A 27,641-nucleotide genomic window follows, 5' to 3' on the forward strand; every position below is an offset into this window, starting at 1 on the left:
GAGGGAGCCGCGCTCCCCAGCGCCAGCACCTGCACGCTCACTCCTCGGGGGTTGTGGCACGTTTGGTCAGCAGCTGAGAGCCCCTCTTGCTTTCGGAGGGGGGGGAGGAGGGCTGGCAAACGAGGTGGGTATTAACGCAAATAGCCAGGAGATGAACCGAGGCTGCAGTCAGAGGGGGTAAGCGGGTATTCTGGGAGGGGGGCTCCACCTTGTCACCAGGTTATGATTTACAGCGTTTTCAGGTCCTCTTTCATTTTCAGCCACCCACGCTGCACTTGACATTAAGAATAACCCCAGATATTTATTAGAAGACAATTGCAAAAAAACCCAACCTTTTATGTGACCTGTACTCAGTAAAAAACAGCTAAAGAGCACTAATTTTAATACTTTGTCACTGGAATCGCAGAGCGAGGATTGTCTTTATTTGATTGGAAAAATAAACTGCCATACATTCAGCAGCATCAAGCTCAAGCGTGGATAACCACAATGTGGCTTTCCCATTTACACCCGCATCTCCTCTGTAGCATTCCCCTCTAAGGCCACAGTTGTTCATCTTTCACTATTTGCTACCAATTCACCCTGTATAACCAAGCTCGATGTCTTTCTCAACCTGCTGCCTACAAAGATAATTAATCTGTAGCTGAGGGAAAAAAAAAAATCTCTTAAATTTAAATGTGGCTGTTAGCTCCTAACCTAGTAGTCAAGGAAACATTTAACGTGCAGCCAAGCAATGTGGCAGATGACACTGTGTAAAGCATTCATGCTTACGCAGTCTCATTAGGAAGCAAGCAATACCTTTATTATGTTCAGCCTCAAAAGGAAAACCAATGATTAACTTAATACCACATTTATTTTTAGATAGTACTGCAAGAGTGCACATCACCTTACAAACACAGAAAAGATAACACAGGCCTGTCACGAGGAGCTTACAATTCAACTTTGACAAACACTACAAAAAAATTTTGTGAACAGGAGGAGGTGGGGGAGGCTAACGCTGTCAGGTTAAAAGAGGGGGCTTTCTGAAAAAGGGGATTATCCCAGGAATAAAAAGTGACTGACAGAGGGTCAGGCACAAGGAAATGACAAGCAGCAGGAAGGATGACAACATGGAGCACAGGACACTTGATAAAAACAGATTGCGCAGAGACAGGCTGAGCAGCCCAGGTAGAAAAACAAGGACCTGTGGGGTTTATAATTAACATGTAAGAATGCATCTACATAACACATCATTGTTTCAGCTATTCCAGAGAAGATAACATTGTAAAATATAAATCAGAAGTGGCTTTTTTTTTAATTAAAAAAAAAAAAAACCAAAAAACCCTGGTCCCTTCCAATCAGGAATCTTACTGTAATACTAGTTTCCATTATGAATACTTTGCACTTCTAAACTGGGAAGTGGGGAATACCAGAAGCTCTGCAATGCAGAAGAGAGTCAAAAAAAAAAAAGTAACAAAACTTGTAGTTTTAAAGTTTTCATTCTTTTCACCCTACAGTATCTGCTTTATATTTTGTGGCATATTTTCCAAATTCATCAGCCTGTCAAGAGGGAAATCTACTTTAAAACATCTTAGTGATTTACTGACTTAGTTAAAAATCTCATTATCCTACAGGTTTCCTTTGTAGACAGAGCATGAAGAGGCCAGGCTTTGATGTGGAAGTTAAACATTTCAATCGTCGTAGCAGCATTGCAGTTAAGTTGGAGTCTCAGCAAGATTTGCTCTTTTTTTGCAGACACCTGCGTCCAGTTTCATCCCAAGGTTCCAGATACTCTATGACAGTAACTGAATAAAGTTATGTGTCCTATTAAGCAAAACAGCACAGATTTTCTTTGCTACTCTTGATAGCATCATTGCATTAGTGCTATAAAGGCTGCGTCGATGGGGCTTAGGTACTGACAGATTAGTGAAAGGAGAAAGCTGTCAACCTCAACCCTTAACTCTGTTACTTTTTTATATATATTTTTTTTAAATACGGATGCATATTAAATGCACATGAGAGGCTGTGGAGGCCAGGAGTAGTGTTTCCAGAAGGTGCAATCACCTTTACACAGCAACACCCTTGACTCTGAGGGCTCCTACAGACAGCAGGTACTCACAGACCAGGTTTCTGCTTCATTACATTCAGTTGGGGATGCGTCTACGGAGGAGATGAGGTCTTTCCCATGACCAACCTACTTCTTATATGGATGGGGGTAAGGGGGTACAAGGGGCATTAAAAAAAAAACCAAAACACACAACAAAAAGCCAGCAAACCCTACAAATTCTAGCATTTAGGAATTATGAAAGTAGTTAAACACATTGACCTGTATTTGAGCTATACAGGTAAATGCATTATTGATTTAAATTGGTGTGGCTCTCTAGTCTTTGGTAGCCCATTTATTTTTTCCACAAGGTGGCTCATGCGCATAGAAGAGCGCATCAGGAGTTTTCTTGGTCCTGCATCACTTGGCTAGAAAGCAGCAATGCCGTTTTCCACTCCAAACGTAAGTAATCCACAATTACATTTCCATAAGCATCAAAGATCGAGGCAAACTGCCCGTGAACACTCACGTGTACCAGGACCATCCCAACAGTGTCTGCTTCTGCACCGTGCAAGACAACATTCAGAAGGGGCTGAAGCCAGAGTACTCTGTCCTCTGAGGGGCTCACCCCTGCAGGAGGTGCAGCATTTAAGCAGTTATGCCACAATCAGTAGAGTATTTGCACATCTTGCATGCAGATACAGGGTTTTTTGATAGATAAATTTGAGACTGCTTTTAAAAATTAGTTTGGTTCACAACTGTCAGAGGAAATTAAACCCCACAAGATCAGACCAGTGTTTCACCTAGCCCAGCATATATTTTCTCTGTCTTTGACCAATTCTTAAGAGGCAGAGCATGTAGAAAAGCAACCTTTCCTTGGCATAACTTTGTTATTTACAGCAACTTAAAATCTCCCTGAGTTAGTGGATGCATCAGACCATTGTTTAACCAGCCCCTTTTTTAAAAAGTTATACTTCTGTTCCCCACTATGTTCTGCAGCAATGAATCCCACAGTTTGACTTTGCACTGCATGAGAAAGCACTCCCGTTTGTCTGTTCAACCCTGAACAACTAAAACTTCATTGTGTACCCACTAGTCCTTGTGATCGCAAGCCAAAGGCGTCCTTTACTCTCAATCTGCAAACAGAGCCCAAAACTGTGACTCAAAGGCATGAGCTCTATTCCTCACAGCTGACCAGCAGCTTCTAAACATCATGGCACACCAGCAGAGACGCCAGCCACATATATCCACCATTTTATCAGATGAAACCGGGCTAGAGGATATTCCTAATAAAGGGCAGGAACTGGAACTGCAGTAGGGAGGTAGACGGCAGGAATAAAAGGGTGTTCTTTGTTTAATTTAGCTGCGCATACTTCAAAAGCAGAAGCATCTCCACTGCGACTTCATGAAAATATGCCACTCTCCGTATTCCACCATTTTGCAAAGACATTTATATCAGGAATTCGAGTGACATAAGCGTGGAAGCTATCACAGTCAGTGTTCTGAAACTGAGGTGGAAGTAATGCTGAGTTAGCACACTGACACCCTCCAACAGCTGTCTCTATTTTAAGACACTGAGTCTGAGGACTGTGGCTCAGACACTCACCTGTCTGAGCTCTTACTAAAAGAAAGATACTTAATCTGTCATTGTCATGTCACAAGTATCTCGAAGCAAGAGTAGGAATCTTCTCAAAATATCTAGGAGTAAAGTCTAGTAATATGAAATGCAAAAATCTGCAGAAAGCCTTCTGGAAATCTAGGCAAGTGTACTACTGCTGGTGGGTCTCTGAACATGTACTTGAGACAATGCCAGGTGAACAGGAAAACTAATCAAAACCCTGCCTCCTTAATTATTGCTCAACACAAAAGAAAGAAAAGCTGGGAAGGTCGCTAAATCATCACCAAAACTAGAGGGCAACAAAAGACAAAAAGTTCTAGAAGAGTAAAGTGTTGACAGCAGGCAATAAGGCTATCTTGAAACAAACACATTTAATAAAGGCAACACATTAAAAAAAATTCCACAGATGTGTAAAATACTCAAGTGGCACGTCATTTCCAAACGAGTGACTGAAGACTAAAAGGTACCATGAAGCGGAGTAGCATCTGAACTGCCCGCAGGAGGCTGGCTGGAGGCAGTGACTCGAGATGGCGCTGCTGTCCCACAAAGCTGCCTCGTCATCCTGTGCTGGCAAGGCCACCAGCCAGGGACCCCGCAGGCCTTCCAGCGGTCCTGCCGAGGCTCTCTGCAAGAGGTCACCAGGCTTGCTGTTTAGGGAAGGTGAAGGCCCTGGCTGGGCTGTGCATCGCCATGCTTCAAACCATCAGTAAAGGAGTCAACACCCAGTTTCCAGGTAATTTCTCAAAGGAAGGTCCGAGTGCACTGTTGTTTCTAATCCCCAGCTTAGAGCTAACGGGGCAGTGATTGAGTCTTGTACTTTTCCAACCGGACATAAAGAAGTTGAATGACTTACCCCCTGCCAGGCTTTGCGGTAACACAGGAGTTGGCAGTTCAGAAAGCACCACCACTACATCTTCATAACTGTTTTATTTCTGCCCCCAACCTTCCCTGCAGCCACTAGCTCAGCCCAGCGCGTATCCTGCTGTACACCCGCTGGTGATGTTCATCCTCAACGCTGCACAGTCCTGCTCCGAGCCAGTCCAAACGGTGTAGTGGTTAACGCCAGTTGCAAGGCCACAGAGGCTGAGCTACTGACCTCAACAAGAAAGTTAAGGGCAGAAAAGTTGACTTTAGACAAGACTTATGAAAACCTCTATAAAAATAAGCAGGTTAAGAATTCCCTTTGTACTCCCTCCATGGTGAACAGGCCTGGGGCACCTTTACCCACAAGTATTGCTCTGTAAGTCAGCTTCACCATACAATCAATCACCACATTACTCTGTCCAGACAGAGTATCAACATCGTAGAAGGCTCTTAATACAGCCAAACCGGCAGCTTTTTGGTCAGTCCCAGTAACCTGGTGTTCAGCAGCTTGGGGGCTATTATCAGAACAATGTAAATAACCTATGGCTAGAGGAAGAATTACATCACCACATCACCCTGCCAATACGTCCACAGGATCCAGTTACCAGACACAAAGGAGTGTTCTGCACTCTTGATTCTTTTCAACAGCAAGTCAGCTCACGATGTGAGCACCAAGGTGTTTGCAGCCCCAGAACTCAGCTTCAGGAAGCTTGTCCACTTTACTAAATACACACTTCTGCTCCCCTCCCAGGGTCATGTCGGAGGGAAGAAGAGGCAAAAGGCAACAAGTCTCAAAGCACTTCATCAGTAAACAAGATCCAATTCCTATCTCAAAGGTTCCAGGACTGCAGACAGTTTAAAACACGTACAGGTGGTTTGCGGGCCGGGAAGAAGAGGAATTCCAGGCCTTTGAAGGCTCGGTCTAGGACCAAGCTGTCCACTAGGCTCTTCATTTCAGCGTGGAAGGCAGATCCATTGCTCACAGTCTGTGCCATTTGCAGTAATAAAAGGTTTGGGAGCTGTCAGTGCTAGCAGCCAACATTTAGCAATACACTGAAGCTGTGCTCATACACATAGGAATAAAATCCCCTTCCCTGCCTCAAACAGTCTGGGGTATGTCTGGATAGACAGTAAAACCACTGGGTCCAGCTACATATCAAGCAGAAAGACCATTATGAAGCCTCAGGGAGGGAGGAGAGTGCAGCTTGCATCCAAGAGTCAGCCAAAGTTGGGGGAAGAAGGGGAGGAAACAGACTTCAGTGTGTTACATTTGCAAACTCAAATTATGGTTTTTTTTCCCCTCTTCCCCCATCCCTCTATTCCTTCTCTCCCCAGTTTCCTGTGCAGAAACTCTGCTGCTGGAGAGTGTGATCAGGGGATAATTTAAGACACAATATCTGCGTGGCCTTTATAAAAAGGAAAAGTGTCCCGTGTTCTGGAGTAAGGAGTGGGAAATCTCCTCCTGCCATATATCTGAGGAAAGCTCAGTCATGATGTCCGTCCCTCGCTCCAGTGATGAGCAAAGACTGGCAGAGCCAGGAGAGAAAAAACCTGGCTTACACCACAGGTAGAACCCACGGATGTGGTAGGAACCTGTACAGGGGAGGTTGTATTTGCAGCACCAGTTTAAACAAAGGCTTCCTCATTGGGAGTGCCATTGATTTTGACAAAAAGTTTGGCATCATCCATCTTCTGTTTTTTTTCTCTCTCTAGCCTGCGTCTGTAGCAGACCAGGTAGACTGGAAGGCAGAAACCCAGCAAACTCATGCCAAGCAAGCCAACATTCACCTGCAGGAAGAAAGACAAAACAAAATCAGGCAGGCTAGGAAGACGACAACCCAGTCACGCATGCTGAAGTGTCAGAACCCAGCCCACGTCACCCAGCTGCAGGCAAACCAGGAGACGCCCTGCTCAGTGTATTGGCAACAACCTCCACCGTATTTATATTTACACTCCTGTGCCCAGAGCACCACGTGTATAAGCTAAGTCCTGCAAGAATTTGTTGCTCTGGATCATGGCTGCGGGAGTCTTGTTCCACAGAACAGGCAGGGGTCTTTAAGCTGCAGTTCTTTTACACCAGGTTTGCTGACTGAAGAGCAACAGGCTGCTGGTGTGGGCACATGTAGCCTAGAGACCAGGGACTCTCCCCAGGACCACCCATGTCATGATTTTAATGAGCTGCCCAGGCAGCTCTCATCAGGACACCACATTAGCCCTACCCCAAATAGCCACTTGGCTTTTCAGACATTAGCATCGGCAAACCAAAATTTACTGGTAATAGGAGCCAATAGCTCTCAAGGGAACAGAGTATTTCTGCTGCATTTCGAGGTCCACACAGATTCACTCAGTTTTACCTGACAGCTTTTGGCTCACCACACAAACTGTTAGCAGGAAGCACTCGTGCAGCCTTTGCCCTTCCTCCCTTTCCATACACCAGCATAAGGGTTAATGGCTTTCCCTCCCAGGGAATCATTACTCACACAGGGAAGGGTCTCCTGGACAGCACCAAGGTAACAGCAGACTGAGGGACATGTAAAATTACAGCTGTTTTTAACCTTGGTCCATGCACAGGAGTCCTTTTGTTTTCAAAGAAAAGAGCCAAAATCATCTTAACCACCAAGCCTTCACATTAAATTTGAGAAGAACTTGCCCAGAGAGGATCTCCTTCCAAAGGTCCCGTCAACGCCATAAAAAGAGGCTGCTGCAGAAGGGCGAAAAGGGCACTGATCAACGACTGCAACCCTGTCAAGCTGCCAAACTGAGTAGAGGGGTATCTGTCAACAGAGAAAGTAACAGCATTATTATATGTCACCTTGACTGTTCACATCACCCAGATCAGATTACATTCCCAGTCAACTAACACAACTGAGCACAGTCCCAAGACAGGCATAATATGAAGAACTTCTCTCTCCTGGACTTATGTATAACTACCTCTTTTTACAGAGCATTTAGCTATACCCGATGGTGTGCACAGTGCTCTCTAGAGCAGAACGCAGCCAGTGACAAGGCTGGAGCCTTCCTCTCCAGACTATTCTCATCCCGAGTTCTCAAACTTAAGAAGTATCAGATCCAGCACTTGTTTTGTTTTGCAGCTGTACCATAGGCAGGTGGAAGTGCTTATACAACTACTGTTCCTATTGCAAAGGGAGAAGAGTGTTGATATTTACAAGTTAAAAGCAAAGCCTCTTTATCCAGATGACAGCATTTGCGGCTGAGCAATCATTTTCATTTGGTTGTAACAATTTGCTCCCTTTAGAAGTGAGTGAAACCTGCACAACAGGTTAGTATGTGTTTTCCTTTTTAGAGGACAAGCCTGATCCTATGTCAAACTAAACAATACTGTTGATTGGAAAGGGCTGAATATCAGATACTACTAATGCAGAAATAAATTTCAGGAACAGTCTAACATCCTTCTCTTTCCATGACTGAGCAGTGTTTAAGAAGGGTCACATTAAACTAAGCTTGGAAAGAAAGAAGTGGATCAAAACCTTCAAATATTCAAAGAAGTCACATTCAAAGCAAAAATACCTCACTCCACAAAGTTCCAGGAAGTTGCATTGGTCAAACAGGATTAGTTTACAAGTGAGCTGATATATACAGCAACAAGCATTTACCTTGCCTAAAACAAAAACCTTTTGGTTCCCTGGCAGTTAGAAGCAAAAGTTTATGCATTTTTGAAGCAGAGTCTTAGATGGGTTTTCTAGTCTGGATTCCCCAGACACTGGGACCAAAACCTTTGACAGAAGGAGTCTGGAGTTGTGGAGTCTCCATCCGTGAACACATTCAAAATCCAACTAGACGCAGCCCTGGGCAACCTGCTCTAGCTGACCCTGCTTGAGCACGAGGCTTGGACTAGATGGTCTCAAGAGGTCCCTTCCCACCTCAACAATTCTGCAATTCTCTGAAAGATAACCGCTTCTTTCTGTTCCTCTGTCCAACAGCTCAGGACAGAGGGGCAGATCTGTTTTCAAAACCAAACCCATTGCTTAATAAGAAAGAAAGAGAGTATGTAGATTCAGCTATTGATAATTTTGATAAGTTGGAAACAGGATGGATGATCTGTCCTGGGAAAGGGAGTAGGCATCGCTAATGGTATCTTGAGCAATGCTTTACCAATGTAATTTCAGAGCACACCAGTAATAATGTATTCAATTATGTTAATGTTTTACCTGGACACATGCACATAGCCACTCATGAGACAAAAAAGCCTTGAGTATTTACTATGTAACCTTAGCATCGATAGCCTAGTCTCACCTGAGTCCCATATTAGCTGTGCCTGTCTCACTGCAGTAGCTGTGCCAAAGGGGTTAGCTGTTTCTAAACGACGAAAGCATCAGCTAGCTAGGACTTCAGTCCAGCTACTGTCATATCCAGTGGTGACTGAGGAAACAAGTTGCATCATTTTTCCCCTCTGACCACGAAGACTTCACTCCCTGATCTGCATCTCACCTGGACAGGTTATCATCCCAAACCAGTTTATCTGGCCAGCCACATATTATAGGTAAGCAGAGACTTACACAGCTGCATAGAGGCCTCCCACAGCGGAGTGGATGAATCCTCTCACGATTGTGTGCAAAATGAAGGAAAGAATCTGGAAAGAGAAGCAGAAAAATGTCATGTCCTAGATACCACCTAGGTGTGCCAGACCCCAACACACAACCATTCCTAAAAGCTGTTCTCCTTTCTAGTACGAAGGTGGGCTTGAGGAACCCAGAACCAAAACCTGAAAGATCAGCACAAGGGAAGAAGTTTGTACTCATCTCTAAAAGCACTGCTTTCCTTACTTTGCAAAGGCTAACATGTAGTGCCCCCTGAGGTTAACCACACACAAGACCTATCTCATTTGTAGATGGCACTGCTGCAAGGACGTGTCCCCAGCAACCTGTGGCCAGGGTCACAATGCTTCTTCATTGTGCTCGTGGCTGATTTAGTTAATTTTCCACAAGTTATTGCGGACAATACGCAAGTATGAGCAAACTATATCTGTTTGCCTACGTCACCAAGACATGTTTAAGTATAGCATAAAATCACTGAACTCCTCTGCCAAAAACAGGTGGTGCCACAAAATAAATATTTTAACAGGTTTATAGTCCCACGGGTACCATTGGGCATAGCGTTTGATGCAGAAATAACCTGCTGTATATATCAGTGTCATGCTCCTTACAGCAACTTTTTATGCTGCTGACAGTCAGAATCGAGCCCAGGTTAAATGCACAGGCACTGCAGAGAGGATCTCGGTAGGAAAGCATGTGTTGTTACAGAGCTCAGCTGCAGAAACTTCTAAGTTTGGATAAATTGTGGATCAACTCTGACATTTTAACTATAGCTGCTTGTTTGGGTTCTCTCAAGAGATGTAAACTGCATGGTATTTCTTGTTTCAGCTCCAAGACTGGGGCTCCCAAAGCAGTACAGAAGTCTCCCAGCAGTGCCAGAAAGCCCTCCTACCACTAGCTGGTTCTGCTGCCTTGCAGGACCTCCTGGCACTGTCCTGCCTGTCATTTTGTCAGGTACCACGCTGCCAGCCCCCCCAGCACACCCACCCATTTGACCTATTCACCTGCAACGGTAGATTAGGAATAAGACAGGTGATTCCAAATCCAACCAGCAGGACATTTGTGAATACAAAGGCATTGGTGGCATTGGTGATTTTCTGGATCTGACGATCACGTTTTTTCTTTTTCTTGTCAGTTCTGGAAGGATAGCAAAACCTATGTTACAAAAAAGCACTTTCAGCAGCTACTGGAACTCACAGCAAGATTCTCCACATATCACATCAGCTTTATCTAATCCAGTTTGACTAGAGGTCTGCCTAAGGAGGTGGTGGGATCTCCATCAGTGGAAACTGAGGAACATCTGGGCAGTTATTTCAGTGCTGTTACTCTTACTGTTAGGCTAGAAGGGAAGTCTGAGCCCCCCTGCTACAATTTAACTTTGCTCTTCTTGACTGATCTTAGTGGACATGGAAGATAGTTTGGTCCTTTCCTCTGCAATTATCAAGTCTTCCTTCAGGCTTTCTTTTCTATACTGAAGAAACAATATTCTTTTCAGTCTTTCATCACAAAACACATTACACAGAGCAGAGGGGGCCTGCTACATGGCTGCATGTCCCGTGTGGCACACACTACGCACTGCTCAGCGTTGCTCTCCTCATTCTCTTCTGAGCCATCATCGCATTCTTTCAGTCGCCAATCCATGATGTACCCGATCACAGGCGCTGTCAGCAAGCACAGCAGTTGCAATACCCCAAAAATGGAAGTGTAGAGAGCCACTGCAGGGGAAAAAAAAAGTTGCCAGTCCAAGTGGTACCATAGCAGCAACAGAAAAAAAAAAAGACAGAAAAGAAACTGTTCCTCCCCATTGATCACTCCCTCATTAAGAGCCCAGACCCATGTACTCACAAGCTAGCAGGCAGAGCTGAAGGAGCTGGGACACCAAAGCCCCACTTCATCATTTAGCCTCCCAGAGGCATGACATGAGAGTGGACATACTAGGAGCACTTGCTTCAACCATTCTGATCCTGCACTAGTATTCTGAGCAGCATCAGCCCAACAGCAAGTAGGGCTCCAGGAATGGGACCCAGCAACTGCTTAGTGCCAGTGAGGTTTCTTCTAGCTAGGACCAACAGGGAAGGTTCTTACAAGCAATACATCCTGCACAGCCAACCCTGCCTTAAGTCATCTCCTCTCCTGCCTTGCTGGGAGCTCCAGCTGTATCTTTTCCAGCTAGGAAGCTCCAGCAAGGACAAGGCAGGCTGGGAAGGTGAGGACTAACCCATGTTGTGCAGAACAGACAAGTTTGGAGGCAGGAGGAGGGGAGATTAGCAGCAAAAACCACAGCATCTGAGAGCAGTCATTAAAAACTCAAACTGATGAAAATTCCCCATGTGTTAAGATCGGAAAAGTGTCTACATGGCTTGCTAAGGGAAAGCTGATGCCAGCAGACTTAGAAGAAACTGTCCCCTCCTGTTACTGAACAGTTCCCCCGCCCTGCAATGCTTTTTCTACTTCTTCTCTGCAGCCCACATGATGGATTTGGAGGCATCACGCAGAAGGGCTGGTGAGTCATGGTGTACCACAGCTCTGAAATAAGGATGTAATTCTGAAACTGCCCATCTCAGCACAGAGTGCTTGCAAGTTACAGCACTGTAAGCAAAACAACCAAAAAGAATTTTAGTTTGTTCCTCCCAATGCATTTCTAGATCTAGCCAAAGCAGTACAGCCAGGACTTCTACCAAAATCAACTTGGTAATGGAGAGAAGTTTCCAACAAGCCTTTCTCTCCTATACAGTTATAGCAAAGCCCAGCAGGGCTGCCTTGCTGTGCCCAGGCATGGCACCTGATGATACTTTCCTGGCTCCAGTTGCTGGCAAGGGAACTAAGAGGAACTTCCAGCTCCAACCTCCGACCTCACATTCATGCTCCCCATTACCTCCACAAAGGCAAGTCCTGAAGTGGCCCCACATCCCATCTCATTATAGCAGTTGCTGTAGCCAGGAGAGACAGGTGGCATCACCCTCTACAAACACTCCTGGAGCCGATTTGCTGTTGTCTGGTTATTTTTTAATAGAGGGTAAGAAGCCAGCCACGCTGTCATGTTTTGCCTCTTCATGCTATTCTGAACACTTAATCTTGGGCTCTAAACAGCAAGAGCAGAAGCCAACTTGAAGCAGGGAATGAAATTTAAGGGGTCAGCAAGAGAAGAGAAGGAGAGACATTAGCTGCTACAAAACAGGGCCTCCTCAATTTATCATCTTAAAAAAAACATTCTTTCCTGAGGAGAGAGAGAGAGAAAGGAAAAAAAAGAGAGAGAGAACAATACCTAGCAAATACCAGCAGCAGTAGATGCGGCAGAAGTAGAAGCCTGGATAGAGCAAACAGATAAATGGGCACAACCCTTTACATCCATTGTTCTACATGTCTTTCCCTCAAAACTATCCTGAGCAAGCACGCCATACAGCTGAGTTTTCCAGCCCACCCTGATTCTACCCAAGGTCTCCAAGTATTACCGCATTTGAAAGCAAGCTGACAACTTACGAAAGATGCAGCCAAATTTCAAGTTCTAGACACAAGTCTAATCTCTCCTGCCTTCCTACAACACAACTACACAGTCATTTACAGAGCTACTGAACCCCTTAGCTTCTCCCCCATCTTTTGGGGGGTTTCAGAAGATAAGTAGCCACAGGCTGACTGCTTTTTCCACCTCTAGGTTTCATGACAGGTCTAAGTCACCATAATCTGCACAGGAAGCAGGACTTCCAAGGATACATTGCCACACTGCAACTTAAAGACTTTACTCCCTATCTGAATGATTTTCCCCACATCTTTCTCTCCTGTTTTGCTCCCAGGAATATTTAAGTTTTCTTTGACCATAACACTTGCAGGATTGACTCAACTCTCTTCTTCCCTTGCTGAGTGCTCTTGAGAGCAGTTGCAGGTGGAGGGAGCTCTCTAAACAAATCATGTTCAAGTAAATAACTGCAAGAAGAATGAGGAATCCAAGGGAGCAGCATCCCATCCTCTCCTGATCCACACAGATTACATTTCTAGAGAGCTGCACACATCTTGGAATTGCTCTTGCAGCTTGACACTGCTGTGACCAGACAATACCACTGTTTTGCTGATGCCATGGAAACACCAAGACAGCAAGCAGACTGCACTGCAAGCCCAGGCTACATTCAGGGGGAGGAGGGGGAAAATGGGAAGAGATCTCAAAGGTGGCACAGAAAAAACACAATACACCCAAGGGGAGACAATCCCTTTTTTAATATGGAGCTTGATCTAAACAAATGGCAGCATATATAGTTAATTCTAAAATACTAAGGAGGGGAGGAGAGGAAAAAATGAAAGAGAAAACTAGAGCAAGCCAGGGTAAAAAGAAAAAAAAAATCAGTGCGAAAGAGTTACAAGGTAAGCAGAAAACTAAGCAGTGTTGGGAAAGGTAGGCAGTGTGAAGTTTGTCCTGTTTACTGTTTAATGTGTAAATTGGCTCTTGAGCCAGGAGATAAAGAACTGAATGCTGCAGGCTGTCAAAGGCTCAAGAAACAAAGCAATTCAGGGAATGCCAGGGCACTTGGAGTTTCCTTCCCTCCCCCAGAGCTAACTCCTGTTTTCAGAGAAGTGCTGCTTGATTTATCAGCTTCATGCAATCCAGATTTAACAAGTTCAAACTGGATCTTACTACAAAGGACAAAAAAAAAAGCTAAGTCTTGTTTTGCAATCCTGGGTATTTTCAACAACAGTAAACTAATGTACTCTTTCCTGTTTGCTCCATGTACTGAATCAGAGTTATAAATATACACGAGTCCAGCGCAGTGAGCACCCCTGAGCCTCCCCAACACACACCAAGCTGCACAAAACAGCTATGACTTCACTTTTCCCACCCTCGGTTGCTGGGCTGAGACACCTAGTCCAACCATTAGTCATGACAGTCAGCTGCTCTGTACTTTGTGCTTGCTTAGGATAAGCAAAGCAAATACCTGATGAAATAGGTTTTCCAATTAAAAAAAAAAATTATCGCAGTCCATCCTGAGAGGCTACTTTCAACAACCCATCTGGGGAAATAACATGGAATAGTATTTAACAGACACTGGGCTAAAATTAGCTTGACATTCAAGTGTCTACCTCACTGCCCCTCTGTCCTGGGCCAGTTCCAGCCCTCCACTAGACCCTACCAGCAGCTGTCAGCCACACTCTGACACCGCTAATTGCCATACACGGTGTATCTGCTGAGCAATCGGGTTTGCTGGCCTCTTGCAAGGACCAAGTCTAGGTCAGGTACCAGTTCCAAGGAAGCAGATAAGTCTTCAGGTTACCCTACCTTGACCTTCATCTCCAGACAGAAACTCAAGGATGGTATTCATGGCCCCCATGTAGAAGATGAGCCGTAGCTGTGTGACACACATGGTGATAAGGCTGAGCAACAAGATAGGGCTGAAGACACTCTTCATGAAGGAGGGAGTAGCTGCAGAAGGAATAACAGTCTCTCTGAAGAAGACAACGTACCTTCATAAACACGTACAATTTTAGAAGAGGCTTTGGCCTCTGGGTTAGCAGGTCTTCTCCTAGCTAGTCATTCCAACACTGCGTGCCAGTGGCAGCTACAAGGAGTTCACAGTTAACAGCTACCTGGTGCCTTACAAGCTTCCATAATGAACAGCTATAGATGCTTGGAGTTTGGCTACCAGTAACAGGGGCAAGGGCAACAGGAAGGAAGACTCGCCTAATTGTGTGGATTAGAGCAAAAGGAAGCTTCAAGCCATTTGCTTTTGCCATCCCCCTGAGTAAGGAAGGCTTGGTCATGATGGCAACAGTCTACCTAAGATACAGCAGTGACCAACTGCACTGTCCTTCCGCAGCCACACGAGTTACCCATGCTGTTGTCCCCACCATCGGCAACGACATATGGTGTATTTAGACAAGTATACAAGGACAGGATTCCTTATATAACCGAACTTGTATTTAAATAATGGTGGCTGGCGTGTGGCCCTGGCAATGCATGGATCACATATCACTATCTCATAAACAGGTCTGGAGCAGAGCAGAGGCCGACAGCCTTGTGCCAGCGCAAGCATCCCTGAGGCACTCATGGAACCACACCTGCATTGTCAGGCTGGCACTTCACTTCTAGGTCCACCGTAGACAGACAGAGCTTGTTGTTCTCTTGCAAGGCTGTCGGCTCCTTGGGGCCCTTCATGGAGCTCCCCACACTGAGACGGCGCCCCACAGTCGTTACTTGCTTGTAAAACTGTTTCCCAGTGATTTTGTGGTCAAATCCCAGCCAGCTGAACTTTATTTTCACCCTGTTGGGCAGTAAAGAGCATGAGGGCTGCAACACAGGGTGAGGAATCAGAGGCAGCAAAGTTGCAGGAGTCAGAAAGGCTATGTGTGGATTTAAGGCACTAATTTCCATCTACAAACCCACAAATGGTCTGGATCCAGAGCACAGAGAGATACTTCCTCCGTGCCAATTTGGCATAGGTCAATATAGAAATACTTATGACTACTGACAGATCATTTTTCCTTCATAATTCCTACACTTCGGAAAGTTCCACTTTCCGCAGATATTCACCAGTCAAGACATAACACTAATGGCAGACATAAATCCTCAATCTAAGAAGTGGCAGCAATAAACAACACACAAGGGAGTTCCCTGTCCACTCCTCTAAATTAGCTGTGCCAGCACTTTCCAGAGGATTAAGAATGGGACTAGCCCTCAAGGCCAATCTAGAGGACACTTACGAATAGTCCATGTCTTCTGGTCCTGGGAAAGGCTCCAGTGGCCAGTTGAAGAAACAGTTGAGGAAAACTAGTCCTGCACAGCTTGCCCAGACAAGCAGAATAAGGATGAAGGAGACCCCAAAGTCATATATAACCTGGAAATCACAAGGGAATATGGTTTTGGCTGTAAGAGCAGAAAGATACTTCAATATTCTTTGAATGAGGTCTGAGAGGAAGCTGTGGGAAAGAACAACATGCTACATTTAAAATGGGTTTAACTCAAGCGGTAACAAAAAACAGTTTTGTGACATGCAGGCTTAGAAAGAGATGTATATGCACATCTTTAACAGCAGCTATAGCAACAACAGGACCTCCAGCTGGAATAGCATGCAGCTGTACTGCAGATGACTGCCAATGGTTTTCATCTAGGACCTTCTCCCTGGAAAGCCAGTAGGAACTTCCCTGCACGCTTGAGACTGGCTTACCTTTACTATATCCCCCTATGCTAACTCTGCAATGAAACATCTCTGGTTCAGAACCTCTAGTGATCTACCAAGGGAGCCCAAGTGACCATCTCTTCTGTCCCTTCAGTGCTGTTTGCTAGCTCTGAACTATGTTCAAAGCGAACCATCGGTGACAATCACACAGATTAAATATACACGTGTATTAAAAATACATACATATACACTCCTTCGAGATTAAAAAGCAACCTTTCATAAAAAAAGATCTTCAGCTTTTCACTTTTACTTAGCACAGTTAAAATTTTACTGTCTATTAGCGAACAGACCGTTCTCTTTGCAGTATTTGTTGCATTCTTGAGGCAGTCACTTGGGAAATCTTTAACACAGACAGGAACTGAACCTTGCAAATGCACATCTCTAAGAGAGTGCTTTAACAAATAGTCCCTCTTTCTTGCCACATTATTGTTAAATGGTGCAAGACTCCAGCACAACACCACCAGTCATGAGTCATGATCCCACGGCCTCACCTTGATTCCTGGAAAAGTCACAGCAGAGGAAGCATAGGAGCCAATCATCAGAGCAATGAACGTGGAACGAAGGTCACCAAACATGTTGGGCAGCTGGGGAAAGAAAAATTCGTTGAAACAGGCTGCTGCCAAGAGAAGGGAAGAAGAGGGAAGGAAGCTTTCTTGAGAAGACATAAAGCTAATGGCAGACATAAATCTGGCATTAGGATTAAGACTTCTGAATACCAGAATCTGAAGCAGCCAGTTTTACTCAAGAATGACTTAGCTCTTCCGGATATTGCTCTGCAGGTTGCATTGGTGTCTCCACTGTCAGGGAACATCCACAATCCAAGATTTATGTGCTTAATTACACTGCTGCTTTCCAGACTGACAGCATACTTTGCATTGGTTACCTTTAACACAGGAGTGTTCGCTCCAGCCCTTGTGCTTTCTTTAAGAGTTCCTTACCCCCAAGTCTGTAGCCACCACCTCTTTTCCTCTCAAAAAAATATGTGCCCAAGATGTTTACATATCACCCTCTTTTTAGTCAAGAGTTGTTAGACACAGGCTGTGATTGCTGCACAGTCTTTAACACACCCTGCACCTTGAACTGCCAGGTTTGTTTATGCACCTTGGGTCAGCACCCAAATCTTTGCAGTAGACCAGAAAGTTCCTATTACAACAAGAAGGAACAGACAAACATGAACTGTGTTGCTGTTTGCATTTCCATTTCCAGCTAGGTCCCTGGCTCCTTCTGTAAAAGCAGACTCTCTCTACAAGAGGAGCTAAAGCTGGTCATTTCTCCATCAGCTGGATGGCTCAGATACCCAAGCACACGAGCTTGGAGCTAGGTGCAGGAAGGAATCACAAATACTAGATATCCAAGGCTTTATTGCCCGATGCAGCTACAAAACTGCTGAACTCTGCAGCAAGAAGCAGGCAACAGCACCTCACATTGCTATCCCTGCCACCCACCCCACTTCGCTGCCTGGGCTCCTATCAGGTGTGATGGCATTTCTGAGAGCAGACCAGGCTGGTTCTGCAAGGATCTGTTGGGAAAGCAAAGCTCTCGGCAGGGGCAGCTAGAAGCAGCTCACAGCAGCCACTTCTGCCACCTCAACAACAAAAGCACTCCCAGGCTGGCTGTCCAGCCCCTGCTTCCACTCCGGACCCAAAAGCAGAGTAGAGCAGACAGAAAGAGCTGTGAGACCTTTCCACTCTCCTGGGAAAGGAGGAACTCCCCATTTTTCTAAACAACCAGAAGTGAAAAAGTTTCCATCGCTAACTAACGATGGCCTGCAAACTGGAAATCACAGGGAGAAGCTTTGAAGTTGTAGCTGGTCAACGGGCAGAGATTCTGCTGCAGGCAGACAGATTTCCCTCCCACCTCCTTTTTTGGGTCACTTACTCCCCAAATTCACTTGGGCATCACTACCACGTCAGCCTCAGGGGGCCTCAAAGCAGGACACTGCGGGTGCCTTTAGGACTGAAAGCATAACCAGCATTTTATCTGTTTAAAGATGCTGCTGAACAAAATGATTCAGAGAATATTAGACCGAGTCTGAGCAAGCAAATGCTGTCATCACATTCCCCTTTCACCGCTGCAAAACAAATCCATCTTTCCCAGGAGTAGCATATAAGGCAAGCAAATCTGGCTTGTGTCACAGCAGGACCAGTGTGTTTACAACACAAGTATTCCTGTGCAGGAACACTCTAGGATCCATCTGGCTGTTTATCACCCCTCTGTCTCACTGCAGAGCTTCCTATGCAGTGCAGTCTCCAGGTCCTCAGATAACCCCAGCCAGGGAACAGCAGCAATGATGTGCCGAGCCTGATGATGCTGGTGAACCCTGAGCAGACGCACATGGCGGAGGCAGAAAACGCTGCACTCCTCTGCAGCGAGGATCCCCACACCCATCCCCAGATCCCTGCATGCGGGAGAGCTGCCAACAGGCTGCTTTCAGGAGCTGCAGACAGGAAGCAGCAAAGGATCCAAAGGTCTGTTACCAGGCACAAAAATCTCTCCTTGGAAGCAGTGGCCTAAATACACACCCCAGAAAACAGCATCTGCAGAATACAGTATCTGCAGGTTGCAAAAAGGCTAATCGCTATCACCAGGCAGGGCATTCATTTAATCTCAAATACCCCAAACCTAAAATAATCTCCAGAAATTACAACAAACAGCTGCTCCTGCTGGGAAGCTCGGAGCAGGGCAAGAACTCCACAAACACAGCTGCTTCTTGGCTCGGGCTGGTTTTCCCCAGAGCCCCAGAGATCACAAAAACCCTTTTTCATACAGCAAACAAGCAACTCCCAGGTGGATCCTCCTGCTCCGAGAGCTACTGGAGATATAGAGCAGGCCTGAAAGCAAGGAGTCATGTCTGGGAAAACCCAAGTCTGCTTCTGCCTCAATGAGGACAGAAGTCCTAGAAGGGCTAGAGATTTCCTAAAATGATATTTGGCACCAAGCAAGCAGCTAGATTAAAAAGAATTAGACATAGGAGATTTAAGGTCTTATCCAACCCAATCAAAGCAGAAAGTGCCAACACTGAGCACTTGGGAGGAAAAGAAATCTGAGACTACCTGGAGGGGCAGAGGGGAGGCAAAGGGAAAAAGCAGTCCATACCCAGACAGAAAAGCTCTGAGACAGCGAGTGCCAGCACTGGCAATGCCTGTGCAGGTCTCATCTAAAGACCATCTACTAAAATAACACACAATATTTACTAAGCCATTTTTCATGCTGTCTTTATAGCAGCAAGCATTGGAAAAAGACGAACCATAGAGAAAAAAACCAAGCCATAGAGCAAGTGGGCTCTTTGTTTTTCTGCCACCAAAAAGATCTGATCCTCATTCTGATCTTATCCCTGCAGGCCAGAAGGGACTCCTCCACTAACTTCTGCCCATTCAGGTATGACAAGCCCCAATTCCGCAAGACCTACAGTGACAGAAACTCTTACGCCTTCTGTTTAAAGGTCAATAATACTCAATGCATTAGTAACTTTATGCCCCCTCTGAAAGATACTAACTTAATTTTGCCATACCATAACTGTTTTTTCCTAGAGTCCTTTATTACAGGTGTGCAATCCTAAACTGATAAAATAATTTCCTCTTGCAGATTATTTTCTCATCTGCCCTATAGTGAGTTTAAGACCTTTGGTCATTTTTTGTAATTTTTTCAGCTTTTTCCTGGAGAGAATCCATATACAAAAGATACCACAGTAGTATTACCAAACCCAGTTTCCCTCCTCTTGCAAGGACTGTTTGAAAGAACAGTGGAAAAAGTCAAGGGATTGAGAACTAGACTACTGGAGAATGGTATTTTTGTTCAAGCTAAACTTTGTTTTCCCTATCAGGGGTGTATTTGGGAGTTATACAGACACTAAAAATATGTTCTCCAGGAAAGCCTCAAACTGCCCGCTTTGTCCAAAGCATATGGAAATTCCTGTTCCCATTCTCCAACAAACAAAAGATCACAGAGCCCTAAGTTTTCCTAATATTTCCGAGCAGAGAAGATGCCCTACACAGAGATGCCCTCCCGCTCTGATTAAAGGTCCCTGTTTGTAGCAGAAAATAAGAGCAAAACAGCTGTAGTTCTTTGAAAGGAAAACAGGACAGAAAACAATCTATAAAAGGCTCTTTGTGGTAATTTATCACACATGTTTATTTCTTTGCATGAAATAGCTTCGGAGCAGAACCAGCGCCAGATTCCTGTGTTGCTGTCAGAGCCACCAACACAGATCTGTTTCCATTTCCAATCTTCACTTATATTGGCTAAGACCAAGTCACGAGGCAGAAATCTCCCCTCTGCATTTTAACAACAGGCACAGTCTGACCTTGTTCCCAGAACTGAGAACAGCACCACTCGCTCACTCCCCCTCCTCCCCAAGCCACAAAGCAAGGCACCCAGGAACGGCAGCTTGCTTTGGCTCCACAGCTTGCCGTGTGCTTTCATGATACCCTGGGGACTTGTTACTGAAAAAGGCTTTAAACCCAAGAGTACTGTCCCAGGCTGTAATCCTCAGAGATCCCGTGTATCCCTTGCACAGGCACTGAGGATCCCCATCTCCTGCCCTCCCATCAGATCACACCGTGCCCACACATGCAGGTGTCCCAGGAGGTTTCAACACCCGATGAAGCCCCAGTAAGCCGCGCCACCCAGGGATCATCCCAACCCCACACGCTGCAGGGGCTCCCTTCACGGCCACCCTGCTATGAAGCAGCAACTGTAACCCGCCTGGGGTGGCAGAGGACCAGCTCATGCACCAGTGGGTTTGACCCATTTCCTGGAGTGCTTCAGGTCACTCACAGCTGGCAGGAGAAGGAAGTCACCTTGCTTTGATTTGTGCGTGCACGTGCACACTCGGCAGTCAGTGCCTGTGTCAGCCAGAACAAGCTTACTTGGCACCAGAAGTTGATTAGTGCTCACCGCCTCGTCCTTAAAAAGGTCTTCGAGTCTCCCCTTTCAGCACTTCAGCCTCTCCTGAGCACTACGCAGAGCACAGTGCGTGCAAGCCACATCACCTGGAGCCTGCAAGCCATGGACCTGTCATCCCCGTGTCCCTCCCCGTCTGCATGGGCCACAGGTGGAAGGGACCCACAAGAGATCACCATGTCACCGCAGAAGACAGCTTTTGACACACCAACTGCGAGCACCCCAGCTTGCAGGCAGAACCACGCAGGGACAAAACAGTAAGCTGCCAATGAGCAAAATACACCAGCTTTTAACAGTCACCACTACAGCTACGCTGTGATGCAGGTGAAGTGCTTCCTCCCACTTTAGACTATTTTTAATCACATTCACATGCCTCAGGTACCAAAATGCCTCTGTGCATTTGAAGCTACATCTGAATCTGGATTTGAGAAGTCAGGCCTGAAGCCACCTCAGCTCTTTACAAAACACACTGCTGTCTGGAGGGGATGGACTCCACCTGAGGCCTCCCTGTGTGAACTCAGAGCATCACTACTTGCTTCAGACCTCCTCAAGGCCTGGATCTCTTCTTAGAAGATTTGACCTTTTTCCTGCCGCTGTACTTCCTTAGTGCTGTGGAACTGGCTCACTAATGAAGGTGCCAATAAGTGGCTTTGCTTGCTTCTTCTGGTGTTAAAAGCCACAGTACAGCACATCCAATATATTTCTGCCCTATCCTTGCCCTCCCATCAACAAGCAGCTCTAAAATAATCTCTGACCGCTTAATAAGCGCCCAGAGAGACAATAACCAACACTGGCAGCAGCAGGATGGGAATCCTCTCCTCTCCCACAGCAGTACTGATGTGCTCCTCAATTCCTTGCTTTTATTTGAAGCGTGGCAGGATGACAATTTGCCCCACAGTTCTTTGGGACCACAGCTAAGGCTTGCAGTGAAGAACACTACATACGAAGGAGAGACCAACATCTGCACAGAGTTTTGAAAGCTCTGAATATATGAAAGCAACAGCAGCAGCAACATCACAGTACACGCAGTGATCTGTAAACCCAGACTCTGCCAAATTTAGGTCTCAGGAGTTCAGCCAGTGTCTGAGCCTCATTAAATTAGAGGTAACCTTAACAGAAACTTTTACTTCAACAGCAAGTTCAAGGTAACGCAGTCCAAATCTGACAGTTTTCAACCACAGCTCAAGAAACATCAGTGCTTCCCAGACTGTTTTCTGGGAGACTTTCCACCCAGCCCTGTTTCAGCCACACTGACAAGAATCAGGGTAATGAGGTAGAAAATAAAGCAGCTACTTGGAGGGCGATACTGATGCTGTCTCCAGGCAAAAAGAACCTCAAAATGTAGAGATCCAGCTGACAGTCATTGACCAATGCTTGCAATACAATCCATGAACTAAACAGATCTAAGCGGGCTGCGCAGGTGGAGCCGGGTGCATTCAACCAGTGCATTTCTAAGGAAACCTGGAAGGGACTCTCACCCTTCTGAGAGCAAAAGCTTTTGTGCTCAAAAACAACCATTTTCCTGGGGCGAGATGCAAACTGCGCTTGCAGAAAGCTGCAAGGGTTCGTGCCCTGCTGATTCTTCCTGCAGTATGTCAATGCTAAATCCAGTGCGAACACATGTTCAGCCTGTGCCAGGTAGCTGAGCACTGCATGTACAGGCATATGACAATTTGAGTCCTAGACAAAAACACTTCCTCTTTTTCCCCTACCTTCACCTGAGATGCAAGGGGCAGGTAAAAAAAAAAAAAGGACTGGGGAAAAAAGCCTTAGAATAACCACCCAGTACTCAGCCTTTCAGGTAAAAGAGTGACTGACCCTTTATGCCAAACAAAGACATGTGCTATTCAAGCCACAGGCAAAAGATCCACTTTGTTCTTTCCTGCTAGCCCAGCTCACAGCCATAGTAAGGAATAAAATGGAATCAGGTAATAACTCTTCACTTACCGTAAGTGATGTGAAGGTCATGCACATCCCACCAAAGCCATTCAGAGCCAGCGCAATGAATATCAGCACAGACAGAGCTGCAACAATCAAAAAAAAAAGATGCCCTTAGCTTTTACTGGGGTGGAGAGCGAAGGAGACAGAGCCCTGAGGGCTTTGGTCCTGACACGTAAAAGCCTCAGTGAATCAACACCCTCAGGACGTGCCACGCTGTTCCTGACCCAGCACCCATCTCCCCAGCCACACAGAGAGGGAGGGCCAGGGCTCTCCTCCCAGACAGAGTTCAGGATGGGATCATCTCTCTCCAGGATGGAAGGGTTTCTTTTCTCTAATGAACAGATTTGCTGATGCAGCTTGTCTGAATGGGTCTTAAAAGGAAGATTTACTTGACACAACTGGATTCAAAGTGTCACCTCACTATCTGGTCTTGAGAAGCAAGCTCCATCTATCCCTGGTGAGAAAGCCGATTACACATCGTGTGCTATTACCTATTTCCCAATGGTGAAAAAGCCATGAGCTTGTTTGGAATTGCTCCTTTACAGGACGTGGCCCTGCCCAAACGCAAAGCTGAGAGAGCTGGCTATCTCAGATGTTTGGCCCTTGCTACGCTCTCCACTTAGGGTTGTGAAACACCAGCCCTCCCCAGAGCCACTTAGCTCCCACAGGCCAGCAGGTGCTTGATTGTGTCCTCAGCAAGACCCCAATACGGCACTGGAGGTGTGACAGTCTGGAGGTGTGACAGTCAGAGCACGCAGTGCCATGCACGCTTGTCTGATTCCCCCAGAAAACCCAAGCCACAGCCGCAAAGCCCTCCCAGCTCAGCAGAGCAATGCCTACTTACAGTCTGGGTTACTGGCACCATACGCGATCAGCACGCAGGACACAGCAAAGCAGGCGCTGAAAGGGAACCAAAACCATGAGTTTCTTACAGACAGCCTTACGCACAGTAAATTACATATGCTTCTACCTCCTCAGCACCTTGTTAAGCAAGCGCAGTATAACTTCTGTGAGAGGGAAGGAAGCTGGCAATTTGCTAAGAAAAATCCAGGGAAATACCCAACTATTACAGACAAACCTTGCACAAGGGCTGAGGCAGCAACCTTTCCTCCCAGTACTGACACAGCTCTTGCTGAACGCAAATTCCCTACTGGTTTTCCAGCACGGAGCTTTGCCAGCCCTCACCTTGAAGTGACCAAAGACAGCAGCAGCCTTCGTCCTGAGACCCAGCTGTGGTCACAGCACTCACAGCCTTTACCTGTTCCTCTCTGGCAGGGTCTGAGTCAGGGTCTTGCCCTGTTTTTCCCACTCTGCCTACAGGCCAGTTTGGTTTCTGATACAGTTCAGTGCATTAAAATTCAGGAGCGCTGGGGTCCCCTGTGCCCAACAAGTCACTAATCCCTACATGCCATGATGGAAGCAGCTAACAACCTTGCTATTTGAGGCAGAAAGCAACATATACCACATGGCAGAGAAGGGCCCTAGAAAAGGCAGGCAGGATGTGTTTATCCCCGAGTTAACTCCCCAGCTTGCAAACGATGATGTAACATCTTGGTTTTGTGCCTCTCAGGACATAGCTCCCAGCTCAAGGAAAAAGCTACCCTCCGTGACTCACAAGTGACTCTGCTCTTCCTCCAGGCTCCATCTGGCCAGGGAGCACAGAGCAACACTGGAGAGCTGAAGTATGGACATGGAGTCCCAGGCCCTTCCCTTATGAAGCAATTCACTGTGCTGGCCGAAATCATCCCAGAGCTGCTCTGGTGCCCTGTGCATGGCCAGCAGCTCCCAGTAGATCCCAGCCCCATCCCTCATACAGTTCCTGAGGCTGCAGGGACCCCACAACAGGCACAGCACCCAAACAGCACCCATCTGCCCCAGCCAACGTGTGAATTCACCCCTCAGTCCACCCGGGGAGCCCAGGACACCAACCTGCCAAGCAGCCGCAGCTTGCGAGGGCCGTACTTGTCCATGACAATTCCCAGGGGCAGTGTGATCGCACTGAGCAGGAAGGACCCAACGGTGAAGGCCAAGTTCAGCATTTCATCCTGGGCGTTGCAGGAAGGCCATTTGTGCTCTGAAGCTGTGCTGTTCTCGTGTTCAGGGCTGCTGGTGGCGTTATCTACACGGATGGTAGAGGATCATCATTGCAGTGTGTTAGGATGAGGCTTGCAGTGTTGCAGGAAGGAGGGAAGAGAAAAGCACTGCACGCAGGGTGCCACAACACACCGGGCATACACCCTCCACACTCCATTTTTTATTATAATCAGTGAGAAATGGAGAAAGGAAAGAAGAGCAGCAGAAGGACAAGGGAAACCTGATGAGCTCAGCTGGGAGCAGGAAAAGGATGAGCAGGCACCCAGGGGACAAGTATCCCAAGCAGCAGCAGGGTAACAACCTGAGGACAGAGATTCATTAATTATGAAAACAACTATACAGCAAGGCCCTGGCAACTACAGGGGACTAAGCCTAGCAGAACCTGAAGGGACTAATACAAAAATAAGGTCCTCTTAATCTACAACTGGCATGTTCTCACAGATCTTTTCCCTAACTAAACTGGGAGCAATAACTACAGCCAGTTATTTCTGGTCCAGACACTGGGCTGACAAGGCCTGGCACAGAGCAACAGCCTGCTCAAACGAAAAGCTTCCTACCCTCACTGCAGGCGTCGGGATGAGGAATGGCTTTGCAGTAGCCACCCTGCTTCCTGACTGCCCTGGCTCTGAAAAATCCTTCCTGGATTTAACTACCCTGTTCCCAGGAGGGCTGGCAGCTCACCTGCCTTCTCCGTTTGTTAAAGGATTGATGCATCTTTAACTTCTGCCCCATAATTAGCATTTTCTATTCTTTCCAAGTGGGTTTAGGCCATACAGATCAATTATATCTCCAGCTTTCTGCTCTTGCCCTTACATGAGGAACTCCGCATGCAAACTCCCACGCTGAACAGAGCCCACATTGTGTAACAGACAGAAACAGGACAGTTCAAAAAAAAAAAGGAAAGAAGAAGTTCCCTTTTCTTTGCAGCAGCAGTTTTACTGCCTCATGTCAACTCTGCTCCTGTTACAAGCTTATCCCAAGGTGGCTTACAACTCCTCAAGCAAGCACGTGTACCTTTAGACTGTCATTAACCCAGAACTCTAGTGCACTCCACCTCTCCTTCTCCCGGTGCTTATCTGACTTATAAGTAACCTTTGCTGGTATGACAAAGCACTTGCTTTCTTACTGCTGCCACAAGCCAGTGACATAAAATGTTCTCCTCCATATTTAATAATTGATCTGAAAAAGTTCAATATTAAAGGAGGAATAGACAGAGAAGTCACCTACATAACCATCCACATGAAGCAAGATCAGAGATTGCCGGCGAGCCCTGGTTAGTTAGTTAATTAGCAGGAATCCCTCACATACAAGTGACTTCACATTCACTGCTCGGTGCAGCTCGTGGAGGAGATCCCCTTGGCTGCTCTTGCCCTCCCTGCGTCTCTGGAGATCACACAGTCCCCTCTTGCAACTCCTTCCCTTCTACCCAAGCCTCAGCACCGTTACAGTTACTGGTTTCACCCTGCTTCTCCTAGCTGGCCAAAACAACCCCCCCAGCTTTGTGTCCATTGCAAACAAATCACGCTCCACCTTCTAGACATCAGATGTTAGCAGGAATTCAGATGCTGATATCTGAGGCTTACAAGCTGCCTGCAAACCTTCCTCTGTTCCCTCCCAGCACTCGAGGGAAGGCGCACAGCATTTCTCTCCATTTACACTGCTCTCACCAACACCTTTACTAAGATGGTCTCAAACCACCTGTGGGTGGTGATGACTCTTTGTTCCTTCCCTTTGCCATGTGCTCTTGATTGATAACTTAATCTGTCCCTTTTCTTGCCCTGCTAGTCATGGATAGACAGAGTAAGCAACAGAGATATCCCCAAAAGGCCATACATCCCATCAGCATCACTTCTGCAGGGAGGACAGCACTCCAGCCTGAGGCTCCCAAGTCACATCCTTAGAAATCAGTCCTGGACAGACTTGGAAGGCTCTCTGCAGTTTTCACACTACATCTCGATCGTTTTCATCCATCTTCACAATCTCCTCTTGGTGTGGCACGGGATCTTAAACACTGACTTCTGACGACATCTCCGTGAGGCAGGCACAGGCACACAGCTTCACCCACAGCATCAAGGCTCTTTGGGCTCTCCATAAAGATAAATTCATAGGAAACAGATGTGGGTGAGAGGTTAAACTCAGGAAAACAAGGAGGGGAAAAAGAGTGACAAAGTAGTAGTGGTTTCCCTGTGTCAGCACTCTACAGAGATAGCTCAGCTGTGGAGTGAAAAAAGGGTGGAGGGACATGGACAGTGCAGTGACCTTAACTTCTGGCCGCACACGTTAAAGAGCCTGTCAACCCTCCCCACAAAGAGATCTCAAAACAGAAATATTCAGCATTTAAAACTGGATGAGATGAATTACTGTTAATGTTTTGACGTGTACAGTTGCAACATAACCCCAAGGAGCTCCCACAGCATATGCCTGCTAACAGACCCTCCAATGGCATGCACGATAAGCAACATCACCAGGAGGCAAAGAGGACACAGCTC

The 27,641-nt window shown here is 46.4% G+C and overlaps 2 protein-coding genes across 2 annotated transcripts in view; both read right to left on the minus strand.

Moving 5' to 3' along the window:
• PITPNA (phosphatidylinositol transfer protein, alpha) overlaps nt 1–5,259 on the minus strand; it is a 31,886-nt gene extending 26,627 nt beyond the window's left edge. Inside the window, exons 1-2 of the mRNA XM_009333452.1 lie at nt 5,164–5,259; nt 4,106–4,263 (exon numbers count right to left, since the gene is read on the minus strand). Coding sequence (XP_009331727.1) covers nt 4,106–4,263; nt 5,164–5,259 — 254 coding nt within the window. The remainder of the gene's footprint in view (nt 1–4,105; nt 4,264–5,163) is intronic.
• The window catches only part of SLC43A2 (solute carrier family 43 (amino acid system L transporter), member 2), a 32,035-nt gene continuing 5,414 nt past the window's right edge, over nt 1,021–27,641 (minus strand). The window contains exons 3-14 of the mRNA XM_009333447.1: nt 24,988–25,177; nt 23,903–23,958; nt 23,065–23,141; nt 16,707–16,799; nt 15,740–15,873; nt 15,098–15,300; nt 14,319–14,462; nt 10,632–10,770; nt 10,060–10,192; nt 9,020–9,093; nt 7,153–7,276; nt 1,021–6,290 (exon numbers count right to left, since the gene is read on the minus strand). Coding sequence (XP_009331722.1) covers nt 6,129–6,290; nt 7,153–7,276; nt 9,020–9,093; nt 10,060–10,192; nt 10,632–10,770; nt 14,319–14,462; nt 15,098–15,300; nt 15,740–15,873; nt 16,707–16,799; nt 23,065–23,141; nt 23,903–23,958; nt 24,988–25,177 — 1,529 coding nt within the window. The 3' untranslated portion in view covers nt 1,021–6,128. The remainder of the gene's footprint in view (nt 6,291–7,152; nt 7,277–9,019; nt 9,094–10,059; nt 10,193–10,631; nt 10,771–14,318; nt 14,463–15,097; nt 15,301–15,739; nt 15,874–16,706; nt 16,800–23,064; nt 23,142–23,902; nt 23,959–24,987; nt 25,178–27,641) is intronic.

This window comes from Pygoscelis adeliae, unplaced genomic scaffold, assembly GCF_000699105.1.
Source record: "Pygoscelis adeliae isolate BGI_AS28 unplaced genomic scaffold, ASM69910v1 Scaffold331, whole genome shotgun sequence".
NCBI classification, from domain to species: Eukaryota; Metazoa; Chordata; class Aves; order Sphenisciformes; family Spheniscidae; genus Pygoscelis; species Pygoscelis adeliae.